The sequence below is a fragment of the Gekko japonicus genome, unplaced genomic scaffold, assembly GCF_001447785.1.
Source record: "Gekko japonicus isolate JY-2015 unplaced genomic scaffold, Gekko_japonicus_V1.1 scaffold57, whole genome shotgun sequence".
NCBI classification, from domain to species: Eukaryota; Metazoa; Chordata; class Lepidosauria; order Squamata; family Gekkonidae; genus Gekko; species Gekko japonicus.
The window spans coordinates 2,288,665-2,305,957 of record NW_015160208.1 but is presented as its reverse complement, the minus strand read 5'-3'; the positions used below and the strand labels follow the sequence as shown (position 1 = coordinate 2,305,957).

The following is a 17,293-nucleotide window of genomic DNA, read 5'->3' as shown; positions in this document are numbered from 1 at the left end:
CCAGCCCACGAGGTAAGGCAAAGTTTCTACAGCCTCTCTTCTGAGTAGGAGGGGAGAGAGAGGGGCAGCCTCACTGGGTCTTCCACAGCCAGCCTCTCAACGTTTGCACAGTGGTTGCTCCTCTCCCTCCCCTCCAATGGGAGCCTGAGCTGCCGGGGGGGGGGGGACTTGGGAACCCCACCCCCCAGCCAGCAGGTCCAAAATTGGCCCTCCCCAGCAAAAAAAATCTGGCTACTGCCTTGCCAGCTGTAATGCAAATTCTGTTGTCAGTATGCTGCACAACATATCTTCCACGTTTTCAGCCATTTCTCAGCTCTCTGTGGTGGTGATTGTGCTGCTTTTCATTTTCCTGCAGATCTCCAGAGGCTGCAGCTCTCTGGAGGCTCCTTCTCAAGTCACTCTGTTCTCTGCCCTCAGACACAGATAGCTTCTGTCTCCTTTTTTCTTCTCAGAACCCTCTCTTTTCACTCAGAACTCTCCTATAGCTCCCACTTAGGGACAAAATGCCTCCCATCCCCAAACTCCAATAAAGGGCCAAACCATACAGTTACACTTCTATAGCCTAGAAATATTAATACTGGACAGGCTTCAACAAAAATAAAACTTATATAGTGAAAAAGCACAGTTCATAAACAACAGGTTCAGTAACAGAGAACACAGGAAAATAAATACAACACACAATACTGTTATGTTAAGGACTTAGCAACAAAATCTTGAAAAATGATGAAGAGACAAAAACACGCACACTGATGACAGTTTTGTGTAGTGGTTAAGTGTGCGGACTCTAATCTGGGAGAACCGGGTTTGATTCCCCACTCCTCCACTTGCACCTGCTGATGTGACCTTGGGTCAGTCACAAGCTCTGGCACAGCTGTCCTTGAAAAAGAGCAGTTTGTGTCAGAGTTCTCTCAGCCCCACCCACCTCACAGGGTGTCTGTTGTGGGGAGGGGAGGGTAAGGGAAAGGAGTTTGTAAGCCGCTCTGAGACTCCAAGTGAAAGGCGGGGTATAAATCCAATCTCTTCTTCTTCTTCTTTCTCAAAACGTAGTATACTGCTCTGATGTGAACTCTGGTGGTACATTTACTAAAATTCTGATAGTTTCCTCCAGATTTCACCACTATGGAGAGGCAAACACTTGGAATGCCATTTGCCAGCATCTAGGCCCGGTCAATCATAAATAAATCAACAACATATTCCAAGGGGCCACTTTCAATGCCCCCCAATGTCTCTTAGCACCCCCTTAGGTAATCCCACTGCCCCCAAGGGGGTGGTACTGCCTGTTTTGGCAGCCACTGTTCCAATTTAAGCTCTGGATACCCTTGTAGTACTCCCATCCATGCCATAATAAAGCACCACAAAGCTTTTTCAAAGTTTCTGCTCTCTGAGTTACTGTGTTACTTTTCTGTTTTTCCTCTAAAGGAAGTATAACATTGGTGTCAGAGACAAAACAAATTGCTGATTATTCTACTCATCACAGGCAAAACTAATAGGGATTTGGTTTGTCTGTGCATCAGAATGCTGTTTAATAAAGTGAAGGCTAAAAGTCATCAGCTGATAGATAGGTATTTATCCTCTTATTAACAGGCTCTCTACTATGCTCCTGTTCTCTCCTCCTGCAGTCCCGCATTTCTAAATGTGAAAGTGATAAGTTTACTTCACATTAGATGGTCATGCTTTTCTTTTTCTTCATGTTCATTCATTGTGAACTCAATTTAATATTCATGCTAGGGAGACGTGATGGGAAATTCTGATCAGCAGATTGTCCCTTTTTTAAAAAAATGATGTGGGGACTGAAAAATTGCCTACCATTTGAGGGCTTGGTTAAAGTGTCTTGTAAATGTGCCAACAGGCAGAACGTGATTTAGGATGTACATTTTGCAAATCAGCACCTTCATAACGGCACTGTAAGATATGAGAGTGAGATGGAAGCCAGTGCTTACACTAATGCAGTCTACGGTGAACAACATTCCTAAGTGAGAATCCTTGACATCTGTCATGCAGCTGCTTGTCCCTTGCTCATAAACATAGATGAATATGGTGAAATATTGCACTGCAAGGCACAGTTTTCTCTGAACAGCTTAAGAACATAAGAACATAAGAGAAGTCAATGTTGGATCAGGACAATGGCCCATCTAGTCCAACACTCTGTCACACAGTGGCCAAAAATACCAGGTGCCATCAGGAGGTCCAGCAGTGGGGCCAGGACACTAGAAGCCCTCCCACTAGTGTCCTGGCCCCACTGCTGGACCTCTTGATGGTACCTGGTACTTGAAATGCTAAGAACCACCATTCCTGTATTCCTGTAATAGTACAAAAACCTGAAAACAAAATGTGCACTGAAAAGTTACTGTGACCATCTGATATAATAAAATGTACTACTTCATTTGTTAGTTTGCCAAAGCATATGGAAAGGACTCTGTGAATCAGTGTGGAATTGGACCCTTCCTTCCTTCCTTCCTTCCTTCCTTCCTTCCTTCCTTCCTTCCTTCCGTTTTTGCACAAGCCATAATTTGATATTACATATAAACTGGCAAATTTGTACTTCCCCTTTAAACAAGTGAGAAGATGTCAAGATATATGGTTTAGACTAAATTGGAAGTCACTAATTGACTACAAATGCAGAGGGGATGAGGCAGCACACAGCCAGAGGGCTTGTTCACATATGACCAAGCACTTCGTTTTTTAAAAAATATGGAAAATAACAAGCTTGCAATATACTCAGTCTAATATAATTTTCATTACTATAGATAACCTACTCTGCTTAGCTAGGCTATAAAATTTCTAAGTACTGTAAGGCTCACCACATCAGAAAACATTGGTTCACAGTACAAAGCTGGCTGAAACTTTAGGTTTACCCGGGGAGAGAGAAAGGGCCTTCTCCAGGTCAATATGGTTGTCTCCTTCCTATTAACTGAATCCAAGCCATTCCTGTATTCTCTTAATGATCTAGCAGCTGTTTGTCTCTTGTAGTGAGTAGTGTCAGTTTGTTTCGGAGACCTCTGTTCTGTCTTTTCATTCCAGAAATTTTCAAGATCGCTTACAAAATAGAAACATAAAATAGTATTACACAAGTAGGAACCCACAAGAACTTATGGGAGGCATCTCATTTCCCCCTCCCCCAATATTCTATCTTTCCCTTTTCTGAAAGCCCCATAGCTTCTCCCCTTTTCCTGCTTCCTTCTCTGCTTCAAGAGTTGCCAACCTGGAGATCTGTATTCGCTCTATGCAGGCTTACCCTTGAGGCTGACCCAGAAATTACAGCTGGTGCAAAATGCAGCAGGTTCATGTGGGTTCATGTTTGGCAGGTCCTCCGCCAATTGCATTGGTTACCAGTAGAGTTCTGGATCTGCTTCAAGGTGTTGGTAATAATATGTTGTTGAAGGCTTTCAGAGCCGGAGTTCATTAGTTGTTGTAGATTTTCTGGGTTGTCTGGCCGTGGTCTTGGCATTGTAGGACCTGACGTTTTGCCAGTAGCTGTGACTGGCATCCTCAGAGGTATAACACAGAAAGATGGATTACTCTCTGTGTTAAGGTGAGAAGAAAAATGGTAGGCAGGTAATTTATATCTACTCAGGAAGGTGGGGTAGGGCTGAGTCATTATCATGTAGGAGTTCCCCAGACTGTGAAGATGCTAATGGGGGAGCTTTCATGAGGAGATTATTTTGTATAAGGATTGTTTCCTGAGGAGGTTCTTTTGCATAAGGATTGTTTCCTGAGGAGGTTTCCTGTTTCCTGAGGTTCTTTTGCATGTGGATTGGCTGTTGAAATTCTAATCTTATCTGTTGTGCTATTGTCAGATGTAGAGGCTTTTGTGTTTTTCAGGACAGGAAACCATGCCCTATTTATTTTTAAACTCTCTTCTTTCCTGTTGAAATTGTGTTTATGTTTGTGAATTTTAATGGCTTCCCTGTGTAATCTGACATGGTAATTGGATGTGTTGTCCAGACTTTCAGTTCAGTGTCTTGGAACAAAATACTATGTCCTGTTTGGGTTAGGCTATGTTCAGCCACTGCTGATTTTTCAGGTTGGCCTGCAGTGTTTTTCATGTTCTTTTATTCTTGTCTGAATGCTACGCTGTGTGGTCCTGATGTAAACCTTTCCAGAACTGCATGGTATGCAGTATTCTCCTGTCTTTTGCCGATTTTAGCATCTGTTGTATTTTTCTGGTGGGTCTGAATACGGTTTGTAGGTTGTGTTTTTTCATAAGTTTTCCCATCTAATCAGTGGTTCCTTTGATATATGGCAAAAACACTTTTCCTGTGGGAGACTGTTTTTCTTCAGTTGTTTGTTTTACCTTTGGTTTAATTGCTCTTCTGATTTCATTCTTGGAGTAGCCAAGTGTGTCTTTTACCGGAATCTTGTTAATCAGATTTTTCCGGATGACATAACAGCCTTATTCCACCATTGTTTGAAAACCAGTTACTTCCAATGGGATAACGAATTTTATGAACAGATGGATGGGGTTGCCATGGGAAGCCCTCTCAGCCCAGTTATAGCAAACTTCTACATGGAACATTTTGAAAAAGCAGTTTTAGAATCTGTACCCCACAAACCTGGTTCCAGTACGTAGATGATACCTTTATCATTTGGAGCCATGGAGAGGTAGAATTGATGGAGTTTTTAGACCACCTCAACAACATCCACCTAAACATACAATTCACCATGGAAAATGAATCGAGGGTAAAGCTAACCTTCAATTAGGTCACAAGGTCTACAGAAAACCAACTCACATGGACCGTTGTTTACACAAAAACTCCAATCACCACCCTTAGCAAAAAAGAGGCATAATCAAAACATTAGTAGACCGTGCAAGATGGATATGTGAACCGCACTTTCTCAAGGATGAACTAAATCATATAAACCATGCACTTCAAGCAAATGGCTACTCCAAGAATGCCGGTCACAGCTACTGGTGAAACATCAGGTCCTATAGTGCCAAGACCACGGCCAGACAACCTGGAAAATCTACAACAGCTAATGTTGGTAATAACCTTTAAAGCCTTACACGGCCTGAACCAGCATATCTGAAGGACCGCCTCTTCCCGTATATGCCCCGAAGAGCATTACGCTCTAAGGATCAACACCTCCTGGTAGTCCCCGGCCCAAAAGACATCTGACTTGCCTCGACCAGGGCCAGGGCTTTTTCTGCCCTGGCCCCTGCCTGGTGGAACATGGTCCCCATTGAGATCAGGGCCCTGCAGGATTTACTTCAATTCTGCAAGGCCTGCAAGATGGAGCTGTTCTGCCAGGCCTTTGTCTGAGGCAACGGATGTCCATAGATGGCCTCCCTGAGGTGGTTGTCACTCTGTTAACAACGACTGGCTATTGCCAGGAACCTCCCACAACCAGGATTTATTTTATTTTAATTTTTTTAGCGGTGACCACCATTTTAATATTTATGAAGATGTTTCTGGGAAGGGTGGGCTATAAATGTGAATAAATAAATAAATTGCAATGGATCCTCACAGCTACAGATATCAGTTCCCTTATGGGCTGCCAGCTTCAGGTTGGGAAATTCCTGGAGATTTGGGGGGTGGAGCCCTAAGAGGGCGAGGTTTAGGGAGGGAAGCAACCTCAACAGGGTATAATGGCATAGAATCCACCCTCCAAAGCAGCCATTTTCTCCAGGCGAACTTATCTCTGTCATCTAGAGAGCAGTTGTAATCCCAGGTGATCTCTAGCCCTCTCATGGATGTTGACAATCCTAGTTCCCATTGTGATTCCAAGATTCTGTAGTCCGGCCCCTCCTCAAACCCCACCACCCCCAGGCTCCACCCCCTAATCTCTAGGAATTCCCTAACCTTGAGTTGGCAACCCTATCTCCTTCCCACCCAGCAGCCAACCTACCTTTATCTGCCCCTCTGTCTTAAGCTGTGTCTCCCCCCCCCCGCAGCCTCTACCTAGGAAAACTATGGCACGTTTGTTTGGTGCAAACCACTGGGCCAGAACCACTTGCATGGTAGGGAACCCTCAAGGATTTGTGTGTGTTTGGGGATGCCTCACTTTCCCTTGTATCCCCCTGCCCACACTGTTTCCTTCTCCCTGGCAACCCCCATATCCTCCCCCCTTTACCTACCTCATTCTCTTCTGAGCCATTCACCAACCAACCTTTTATCTTCAGCTGTATTTATTATTTATTTACTTCATTCATAGCCTGCCCTTTTTCACAGTGGGAACCAAAGCAGCCTACACCATTCTCCTCTCCTCTTTATCCTCACAACAACCCTGTGAAGTAGGTTAGGCTGAAAGCATGTGACAGGTCCCACATGACCCATTGAGCTTCTGTGGCAGACTGATGATTTAAATCTGGATCTCCCAGACCCTACTCAGAAGTTCTAACTGCTATACCACACTGACTTTAATAGGGTGGCTGCTGTGTAGCAAGGCCTAGGTGAGTAACACAATTCAGGTGGTATCAAGTTACCCAGGGGTTGCTGCCAGGCCTTGCTTTGATGACTCTTCCCTCAAAGGCCAAAAGTCCCAGAAAGGAACATGCCCCCTTCCCCCGCCTCTTACTCAGAGAAATCAAGCCTCATGAATCATGTTCAGAATTAAAAAGAGGCAATGCATTTATTTACTTCATTTATACCCCACCTTTCTCCAAAGTGGGAACCAAAGCAGCTGACACTATTCTCTCATCCTTTTAATCTGCACAACAACCCTGTAAAGTAGATTAGGCTGAAAGTATGTGACTGGTCCATAATCACCAGGTGAGCTTCCACAGCAAGATGGCAATTTGTACCTGGATCTCCCAGACCCTGCTCTGAAGCTGTAACTACTACAGCATACTGGCTTTCATAGGGTGGCTGCTGCTGAGGAGTGTCAAGCAGCCAGGGCCAACGCTCCCTCTAAGCTGTGGAGTCTTGTGAGCAAAAATTCTACTTTGTGAGCTACTGGCATTAAAGCTGTGAGTGAGCGAGTTGGCTGCTGCATAAATCAGTTTGCTCTGGAGCCCTCCTTCCTGAGCTAAGACAGAAATATGTGAGCTGGGGGCAAAAAAACTATGAGCTAGCTCACACTAACTCAGCTTAGAGGGAACACTGGCCAGGGCTAGTTGAGTCATGCAAATCGGGTGGTATCAAGTCACCCAGACGTTGCTTCCAGGCCTAGTGGTGCCAACCTCCAGGTGGGACCTGGTGGTCTCCCAGAATTACACTGTCCCCCTGGAGAAAATAGCTGGTTTGAAAGGGGGAGTCTTTGGCATTATATCTGGTTGAGGCCTTTCCCCTCCCCAAACCCTGCCCTCCTCAGACTCCAGCACAAAATCTCCAGGAACTTCCCAACCTGGAGCTGGCAACTCTAGTCAGGCCTGGCTCTGCCTCCTCCCCCTGTCTTTTACTGACAAAACCCCGATTGGAATACTGTGGTTGCCTAGCAATAGGTGTCGAGGGAATATGTTGCTTAAAGCTACAAACACTCCTTTTATAATTTTCAGGTTTTTTAAAGCTCCCAATGTATTCTGTTTAGATTTCACATTTTTCTGCAAACCCTTTTCAGTTTTGTAGAAAGATCTGTCTTGCCTGTTCACAGCTACATTCACCAGATTCAAGTATCCAAAGACTGGCCAACTTCCCTATTAGAATATAAGATGATTAAATATCAGGTCAATCATTAATAATCATTAAAACATTAACACTTTAGGAATAAATTTGTAAACTGTGCACATTATCTCAAAACCCTTCTGATATCAGCAGATTTGTAGCTAACATTGGTAGGTTGACAATGCAGGTGACAGTTTTACCTCCATAGTCTAGGAAATGGTGCCAAGAGAGCCCTTCTGTGGGTTGCCCCCAGCCATACCTGTGAAAGGGTGAATTCCTGCAGCTAGGCCCCTCCGTGATCTCAGAACCCCAGCAGGTTGGTATAGGAAGTGGTGGTCCACTGGGTACTTAGGGCACATAGTGTTTATGGTTATAAAGGTCAAGAACAGTCCTTTGAATTTAACTCATCAACAAACTGGCCGATGTAATTGATGTAACACTTGGTGGGTGTGCTAATGACAGTAGACTCATGACAGATCTGTCCCTTATTAATGAAGGCCACATCTTATTACTAAGTACCTTTTCTAGAAGAATCTTTGAAAAAACATAATTTTGAAGCAAAGTGTGGGGAGGATAGGAAGTTGAGTCCTTCAGTAAATGTAATGGTAATAGGTCATTTCATGACACTGACTGCCAAATAATGGTCATAAACATTTCCTCATTTAATGATAACAATAACTAATAAACTTGTTATTTTTTTGGCTGTAGATACTCATATATAAAATCCAAGCAGAACCAATACTGTCTTGTTTGGAAAATCTCCAACCAATTTCTGGCAAATTCTCTCAGTTTTGCTGTTTGTCTGCTAATATATGGTGCCCTTGATATTGACAGTGGACTTTGGTGTGCAACTTAAAATTAGGAAAGAATAACCAAAAGATATGACAAAACATACAACCAGTTCTCTGCCAGGATGCCCCCAGGTTGCTAGGGTCAGTTTCACAATACAAAAGGTCACTCTTTTGCCAATTACTTCTCACTGATCTTTGCTTAAGACAAACAAGTCTGTGGTTCTGTAGCAAAACCAAAGCTTTTCAAAGCCAGGAGATGCGCACATGGATGATAACAAGTGGGAATCCACAAGGACTTGCAGGAGGTAGCTCACTTTCCCTCCCCCACTATTTCTTCTTTCCCTTTCCTGAAAGCCTCATAGCCTCTCCCCTTTTCCTGCTTCATTCTCTCATTCTAAGGTTGGCAACTTGGAGACCTCTTGGAATGACAATGAATTTTCCAATGACAGAGATCCTTTTGGGTTGGGAAATTCTTGGAGATTTGGGGGTGGGGCCTTGGGAGGGTGAGGTTTGGGGAGGGAAGCCACCTCAGCAGGGTATAATGCCGCAGAGTCCACCATCCAAAACAACCATTTTCTCCAGGGGAACTGATCTTTGTCATCTGAGTAGCAATTGTAATTCTGGGGGATCCCTAGCCCCCATCTAGAGACTGGCAATTGTAGTTCCCCTGGAGGAAATGGCTGCTTTTTGGGGGGTGGAGTCTATGGCATTATACCCTTCTTAGGCCCCTCCCCTTCTCAAACCCCGCCATCCCCAGGCTCCACCCTCCAAATCTCTAGGAATTTCCAAACCTGGAGTTGGCAACCCTATCTCCTTCCCACCCAACAGCTAACCTACCTTTATCTGCCCCACTGTCTTAAGCTGTCCCTCTCCCCCTGCCCTGGCAGCCTCTGCCTAGTTAAACTTTGACCCAGTGCCATCCACTGAGCCAGGCCCTCCTAGGGCATCCGTGGAGCAGCCAGCCTTCCTCCCTGCTTCCCATGGCAGAGGACTGGCAGGGCCGAGCAAGGGAGGTGTGTCTGGTGCAGTGCAGTTAAGCTGGGCTCCACCAGGGCTGTCCCTTCCACCAGGTCAGGAGGCAAATGCGTGGCTGCTGCCTCCTCTCCAGCAAGCGCAATGGTGTGATGCAGCAGCAGTGGTGATGGCAAGGTGCATCTTCCACCTCCAGCCATGCAGTAAGAGGCTGCAGGGCAAGTGGACAGGATACTGCGCATTGCCCTGTGCAAGCCCCAGGACCCCCAGCCCCCCTGCCCGAGTGGGCTGGCCACATAGCTCACTTCCTCTCCCTGCAAAATGGAACTTGAAGCAGCTGCGGTTCCTGCCTCTCGTTTACCAGGCAAGGTGGCTGCTTCTCTCTCCCCACCTCCCAGAAGTTTGCAAGCAGCTGAGACAGGAAAGCATTCACGTTTGGCACTGCAGCGTCAAGGCTCCCAGCATGGAGAAAGACCAGGGTGCTTGCAAGTGTGGCTCAAAGGGGCAGGGCTGCCCCCCCCCCCAAATAAACGCTCTGGTATTTCCTTTAAGTCTCTCCCTGATGCCCACCCTCCCACTGCCCATTGCTTCTTAGCAGTGGGGCAGTATACATAATGCACGACCTCTGTCATCTGCCAATAAATATTATGACCAGTTGATTGTGGCCTGGATAAGAGCCCTGGATGGGCTGGATCCAGCCCACAGGCCATGTGTTTGACACTGCTGCTCTAACCGCTACAGCACATTGGCTTTCATAGGGAGGCTGCTGTTGAAGAGTAACAAGCAGTCAGGCCTTGTTGAGTCATGCAAGTCGGTTGGTGTCAAGTCACTCAGAGGTTGCTTCCAGGCAACTGGTTGCCAGTTTTCAGGTGGGACCTGAAGGTCTTCCAGAATTACAGCTGGACTCCAGATGACAGAGATCTGTCCCCCTGGAGGAAATGGCTGCTTTGGAGGGTGGCATTACATTCAGCTGAGGCCTTTCCCATCCCCAAACGCTGCCCTCCTCAGACTCTACCACAGTATCTCCAGGAATTTCTCAACCTGGAGCTGGCACCCTGTGGCCTGGTCCTGATGAGTCCTCCCTCAAAGGCCAAAATAGGCCTGGAAGGTACACTGCCCTCTCCCCCTGCCTTTTCCCCCTTCAGAAACCCAGCCTGGAATACTGTGGTTGTCTAACAACAGCCACTGAGAGGGAATCTTCTGCCAGGCTTTCAGTCGAGGCAGTGGACATCCACCTGATATGGCCTCCCCTCCAGGGACCACAGATCCTAGATTGCTGGAGTTAACATCATTTTTTGAGGCATACTGTATATCCAATACTAGATTGTTTATAGATTTTAATCTTAATTGATTTATATGTTTTAAATTTTAATTGTAAATCTGCACTGTGTGCAGACTGATTTGTTTGGAACCTGCCCTGAGCCTGCTATGTGGGGAGGGCAGGCTATAAATGTAATAACTAAATAAATAAAATTAAAGCTACAGGTGCTCCTTTTACCATTTTTGGGTTTTTTAACCCCCCAAAGGTATTTTGTTAGATTTCACATATTTCTGCAAAGCTGGAGCCCTTTTCAGGTTTATAGAAACATCTGTCTTGCCCGTTCACAGCTCCAGTCACCAGATTTACATATCCAGTGATTTTGCTGATGTTGATATTAGTATATAGATGCAAATCAGAGGAGGCGCTGACATACTATGATCCTAGTTACTGTTGCCATCACTGGAATGATTCTATAATGTAAAGCGAATAGTGTTGTGCATATATAGATAGAAGCAGGAAATGAGAGGAGAAATGGTGGTGTTGGAATATGAGTTCCCTGTAAACTGTGCTAGGGGGCGCTGGCCCACAATTTTTTTGATGCCAGCTCAGGGATTTTAAACTTCTGCTCAGGCATTTTTCCCTCCATTGGAAACATTGGAGGATGGGGCACCTCTTTCTGGGGCCCATGGAATTGGACCCCCAGTCCAATTTTTTTGAAACTTGGGGCGTGTTTTGAGGAGAGGCACCAGCAGCTATGCTGCAAATTTGGTGCCTCTACCTTAAAAAACAGCCCCTCAGAGCCCCAGATACCCCCAGATCAATTCTCCATTATAGCCTATGGGGCCCATGAAGCTGGAAAAAATAGGTGGGTGTTTTGTTTTGTTTTTGCACACCTGTTGTGCTTTTCAGTATGATTAGTAAGCAGTCTGTCACGGGAAAAGAGGGATATAAATATTTGAATAAATAAGTAGTTTGGGCAGGTTGATAACATTTAAGCAACTTCCTGTTTGTTACGTTAGGCGGGGTTCTGATTGTTCCACCTCTGTTATACTTGACCTGTAATTTGTCATATTTCACTTAAAAAAAACCCAAAGTAGACTGCAAGCGCGCCCCCCCCCCCCAAGGGCTGGTATGTTTTCTAAGGCTCAGCACTTGCAACAGTCTGAGGCCAGGTCTACCAATATAGGTGTCTGGGGTGGGTAGACCTGTTCTTTGGAGGCCAGGTCTACCAATATAGTGGAAAGGGGAGGGTAGACCTATTCTTTGGAGGCCTAGTCTACCCCAATAGAGGACAACACTTTCTGTTATGAAATTTGATTAGATTTTGTTTTTTCTTATAATGTTTAAATTATTTTTATGGAATTAATCTAAACCAATTTATGTGATAGTCAGATGTAGACTTGCTTACAACTTTAGCACTACTAGCTTTTTTCGCTCATGAGGTAGAATTTTTGCTCACAACACTGTGGAGTTTAGAGGAACCATTGGGGAATAATACTGGAATTGGCTGTGGAGGGTCATGCATCTGTACGGGTTCTCATGGAAAATATCAGCATTTTCTTACCAACAGTGAGAATGATTGCCACACAATAGCTAAATTGATTCTCCATATTCAAGAGAAGTATACCCCTGAGTAGGTGGTGGTGGTGGATCCATCTTCCTGCCCTACAAAAAAAAAGTTTTAAAAGTCAAGAAATGACTGGACTAACATGAGCCATCTGCATAGCTCTGTGTATCCCAATCATAGAATCCTAGAGAATTTAAAATGAATTAGTAGCTTAAGCTGCAATAAACTTTCATTTACAAAAGTTGTTATACTGGAATCCTCTGCCTTCATTAATGTTTAATGACCTATTGTCTGGGTCTAAACTGTTGCAAGGTCTTATTCTGCAAACATTGCAGGACTATAGATAGTTCCTCCGACACTAGTATATGGATTATGCATTATAAAGAGAGAGTTGCTTTTACAGCCTGTGAACATTTATAAATTACCTTTTTGGGATTATTCAGATGTTTGATAATGTAAAAATATAGTTTAAATGTGTCAGATTTGTTATGTATGCCTGTTTCTTGCATGTTTTGAACTACTGTTAATATTAATGTGTATGTAAAAATCCAAGTAACTTTTTTTTTTTTAATCAACCAGGCCCGGTACAAGCAGAGCCTCGACCCTACAGTAGATGAAGTTAAGAAGCTGTGTACCTCATTGCGTCGAAATGCCAAGGAAGAAAGAGTTCTTTTTCATTACAATGGACATGGTGTTCCCAGGCCAACAGTGAATGGAGAAATATGGGTCTTCAACAAGGTGTGTGATTTGCTATTGGAGGAAGTCCACAGTCTCTCTAGTGTGAGCTTTGCTCTGGGTTTGCAGAAAAACCAATAAAATACCACACACTATTGCTGATGCTTGACCTAAGAGCTTCAGTTTGTTTACTCTCTTCATGTGCCTCCAGGTTAAGTTCTTATGAGTTTCCTGTGTCCCTTTTCCTGAGGGGGATGGTTTTCATGTTTCTTCTGGAGCAGTGCTCCAGTCAAATAAAAGTGTTGACTGAGATGCAGAGAGGTGCACATGCACAATTCATATGCATGCCCGAATTTCCTCTTTGGAAGGTGATCATGCAAAACTAACAAATTGCTCTTTAAATTCATTTGGATTTCTAAAATGGTTTGATGCCAGAATGTTTTAAAATAGAAATTAGAGGGAAAATGTCATGGGCATATCAGTCACATATTGCCTTTAAAAAGTTCTGGTGCCAAATTCCTGAACTATTACTACTATTTACTTCTGAACTGACTTGTGAAAGCTCATACCCTGCCACAAATTTTGCTAGTCTTTAAGGTGCTACTGGTCTCTTTCTCTTTTCTGCTGCTACAGACAGACTAACATGGCTACCCATCTTGTAGTATTTACTTATTTATTTTATTTATTTAGGATATCCCAATTCAGGGGAGTTTAAAGAGAAGCTTGGGGCACCATTGATTTTTTGTTTCCTGGAAAAATTTACATAGGAAATTTTTCTGGAAAATCAACCAGTGCCCCAAATAGAGCTTGAACTGATTTACACACATTTATTTTGATGCATTTAATAAACAATTTTTAAGTGCAATTTGTTAACTTTTTTTGGCCCAATAGCAGCAAATACATGGACTTTGATATATGATTAGGGAAAAAATCCCTAATACTTTGTGGCTTAAACATTATATTGAAAAATTCAGAGCTTGGGGTTGGATCTTGCCTAAAGGGGAGATTCCTCTCTCCCCCAGTGGACATTCAACTCTTTCCAAACTATCCGTGAAGGTTCCCCAGTTGCAGCATTTTGGGGAAATGTTTTGGGCTGCAGTGAGAGAGGGCAACAAAGAAGTCATACTCTGCAGATGAAAATCCTAGGCAGGATCCAAGGCAAAATGTGGACATTATTTTTATTGAAATAATATTTTAAATGTATAAGAACAATATAGCATGTCTTTCCTTTACATTGTTTAAATTTTTAAAAAGAACTGAAGACACTGAAAAGTGTTTCACATTGGTAGCCGTGTTAGTCTGTTGTTGCCAAATAATCAGAAGTCCAGAAGCACCTTATAGGCTAACAATGTTTATTCCAGCATGAGCTTTCATGAAGCTCACTTCTTCAGAAGTTATCTGAAAATCAGAAGAAATGATTTTCTACATCATTTTCCACACTGATAATTATTGATATGCTAATTTTAGCACACTGAAAGAAATGTACACGATATTCCATAGATGTGGTTATCTGCTATTATATTTCAGCAAAATTTAGCTCCTTTCCACAGAGATCACTGGAACACTAGAGCCTCACTACCTTAGTTCCATATTAGCTTGGTTATTACAATATCTCATCCACCACTTGCAAAGAGATGTATAAATATGATTTTTTTCTTTAGTTTTGATTTGACTTGCACAGCCAGTCAGATGGTGGTGGTGATGATGAATTGTCATAGTCAGATATTTGGCTGGTAGATAGTTTTCTGCAATTCAAGATCTAGCCAAGTTCTTGGGAATTGCAGATGTATCTTTGCAGGATTCTTGCTGATCCAAGCAACAGTCTTCTAGAGCTGGTGTTACTTTCTCAGTGCCCAGAATGCCCAGCTCAGGGGCAGTTGCCTGGCTCCACTCCCAGGTGGCAAGGGTTCTACGCAGACGTCTGTGCCTTTGTAGGACCACTGCTTGCTACTCCCAGTCCCCCCAGCAGGCAAACTGGGAATGGGGTTCATCGGCCGACAAGCAAGTCACCTGATGTTTTGGATCCTGCCCTATGCTGCACCATCTGCTGCTCCATCTGCTGTAATCAATAAAATTGTGGCCTGTTTCAGTCCAAAACCTGGTACTCTCTGTGTGTTCAATGTTGTCATTCCCCTTCCTTTTCTTCCTCCTTGGTGGCCCTAATCTGACTTTAGGAACGCAATGACTCCTTCCATTTCTTTCTTCATGCTCATTTTGGAGCCACTTTCAGGTGTTTTCACTATCAACGTTGTTCTGTATGTCGTTCAAATATTGCCCATGCAAGTGCTTTTCCTTCCCGTTGTCAAAGCGAGTTTTAATTTCAATCTCTTTGTAATCTACTTTGGTTTCTGTAACCTTAAATAAATCTGCTTTCTACGTTTCAGATAGAAGGGTTTTTTTGCTTTTCTTGGTGTAGACATTCAGTGCTCGTTTTTTCCCCTTCACATGCTTTGCTTAACTTTCAGGAGACTTCTTCCACTTAATATTCTTGGTGAGTAAAGATGATCAACATCACTTCTAGGGTGTAGTGAGTGATGCAATATCATTATCTTGCGAGTTTTGTGATCTGTTGCTTCTAATTCTACTTGTTTCCAATTGATAATCCCAGCTGTGTATTTTAAAACTGGGATTGTCCACATTACCTTTACCATGTTGCCTCCATTTAATTTTTTTTGCAATATCTTTTTAACTCTTTGGTAATACTCTGTTGAATTTATCTTAACAAGGGTATGTTCAATTTTGCCAAAATTCCAAGATATCTGTAGTTTTCTTCAAAGCCCAGTGTTTTGATGTTGTTGTTGTTTGACATCTTAATTTCTTCTTGTTCAACAATCGTTCCTCTATTCAATATTAATGCTGCACACTTGTCAAGGCCAAATTCCATTGCTATATCTTTGCTGTATATTCAAACTCTATTAGTAAATAATGAATGTCTGGTGATGACTTTGGTGTAGTGGTTAAGAGTGGTAGAGTAATCTGGAGAACCGGATTTGATTCCCCACTTCTGCACATGCAGCCAGCTGTGTGACCTTGGGTCAGTCACAGTTCTCTCAGAGCTGTTCTCTCAAGAGCAGTTCTCTCAGAGCTCTCTCAGCCCCACCTACCTCACAGGGTGTCTGTTGTGGGGAGAGGAAGGGAAAGGCAATTGTAAGCCTCTTTGAGACGCCTTCGGGTAATGAAAAGTGGAGTATAAAAACCAACTCTTCTTCTCTCCATACTTTTTCAAGTCATCCACATACAATAAGTGTGAAATCTTTGGGTCTGTCTTTGAAAGCTGGTATTGTAGGCCTGTGGTGTTGAGAATGATTGTGAGTGATATTAGGGTAATGACAGAAAGCAGAGGTGATAGTGAGTCTCCTTGAAAAATTCCTCATTTGATATTACCTGTTCCAATTTATTCTCCATTCACTATCAACCTGGTGTTCCATTTACTCATGGCATTTTTGATAAATGTTATGACAGTTTTGCTGATGTCTATTATGACAGACCCCTGCTTCTTTTTCTCTGTGAGGTAGATTTTCCTGCCAAAACACTGTTCCTCACTCTGACTGAGCAGCCTCTTAGCGTGTTTCTACTATAGAAATATAACTTTCTGCGTGTCCCACCTTATGAAGTTATTTGGCTTTTGCCCAGGCCGGAGATTTATTGTAACTCAGCAGGAGCCCTCTTATGAAACACTTTGGAAATGGTACTTGATATGAAGTAAAGTTAAAACAAAAAGGTTGATTTTATTGAACAGGCACAGTTGAATCAGGAATATGTCAGGGGATGAGAAATTGAGGTAACTGAACAACAGATTATACAAATTAGAATATTTTGAACAGGCAACAGTATAATGGAAGTTTATATTCTTAGAGACTCGGTTCTTGACTGTGAGAGGTTTGTTGGTCTTGGAGATTTCTTTCAGCAACAATGTATCTTAATAAAGTTTCATAACTATTTTAGTTTCCTGGAAGTTAGTACTTTCTTCCTGTATTTGAATACTTCCCTTGAGGGATTATAACTTTTCCCTTTTCACTCTTGAGGAGTGTAAGACCATTCTCCGGTGGTCCAGGAGTGGGGCAGTCCTTGACTCCTTACTCCTGGGAAAGCACCTCCCCCTTCCATAGGCAGGGCCGGCAAACTTTGATCCCAGAGGGGAGGGGCTTATCCTCTGATCCCCAGTCTTACCGGCCCTGCCTTCTGAGCAGGATGTGCTGGCTGTGCTCTGAAGAGCACGAAGATCCCAGAAGACACTGGAAGGTCAGAAGAAGAAGCGGAGACCTAAAGGGCAATGGTAGAAAGTATTTACTTTCCAGCCCTAAAATATATTCGAGAGCTGCAGGCCTCGATTTACAATGAATCCGGCGCTGGCAGTCCTGGGAGGCCCCCAGGCGGTCACAGCGTCGAGAGGAACGCCTCGGACCCCGCTGGGAAGGCGGCGGTAAACTGCTCCCCCCCCCCCCCTATCCAGCCGCGGCGGCGTGCAGCGGTTTTGGGGACAGAC

General features: G+C 43.7%; 1 protein-coding gene across 1 annotated transcript in view; it reads left to right on the top strand.

The window, feature by feature from the left end:
- RPTOR (regulatory associated protein of MTOR, complex 1) overlaps window positions 1–17,293 on the top strand; it is a 455,351-nt gene that overhangs the window by 667 nt on the left and 437,391 nt on the right. The window contains exon 2 of the mRNA XM_015408620.1: window positions 12,712–12,870. Coding sequence (XP_015264106.1) covers window positions 12,712–12,870 — 159 coding nt within the window. The remainder of the gene's footprint in view (window positions 1–12,711; window positions 12,871–17,293) is intronic.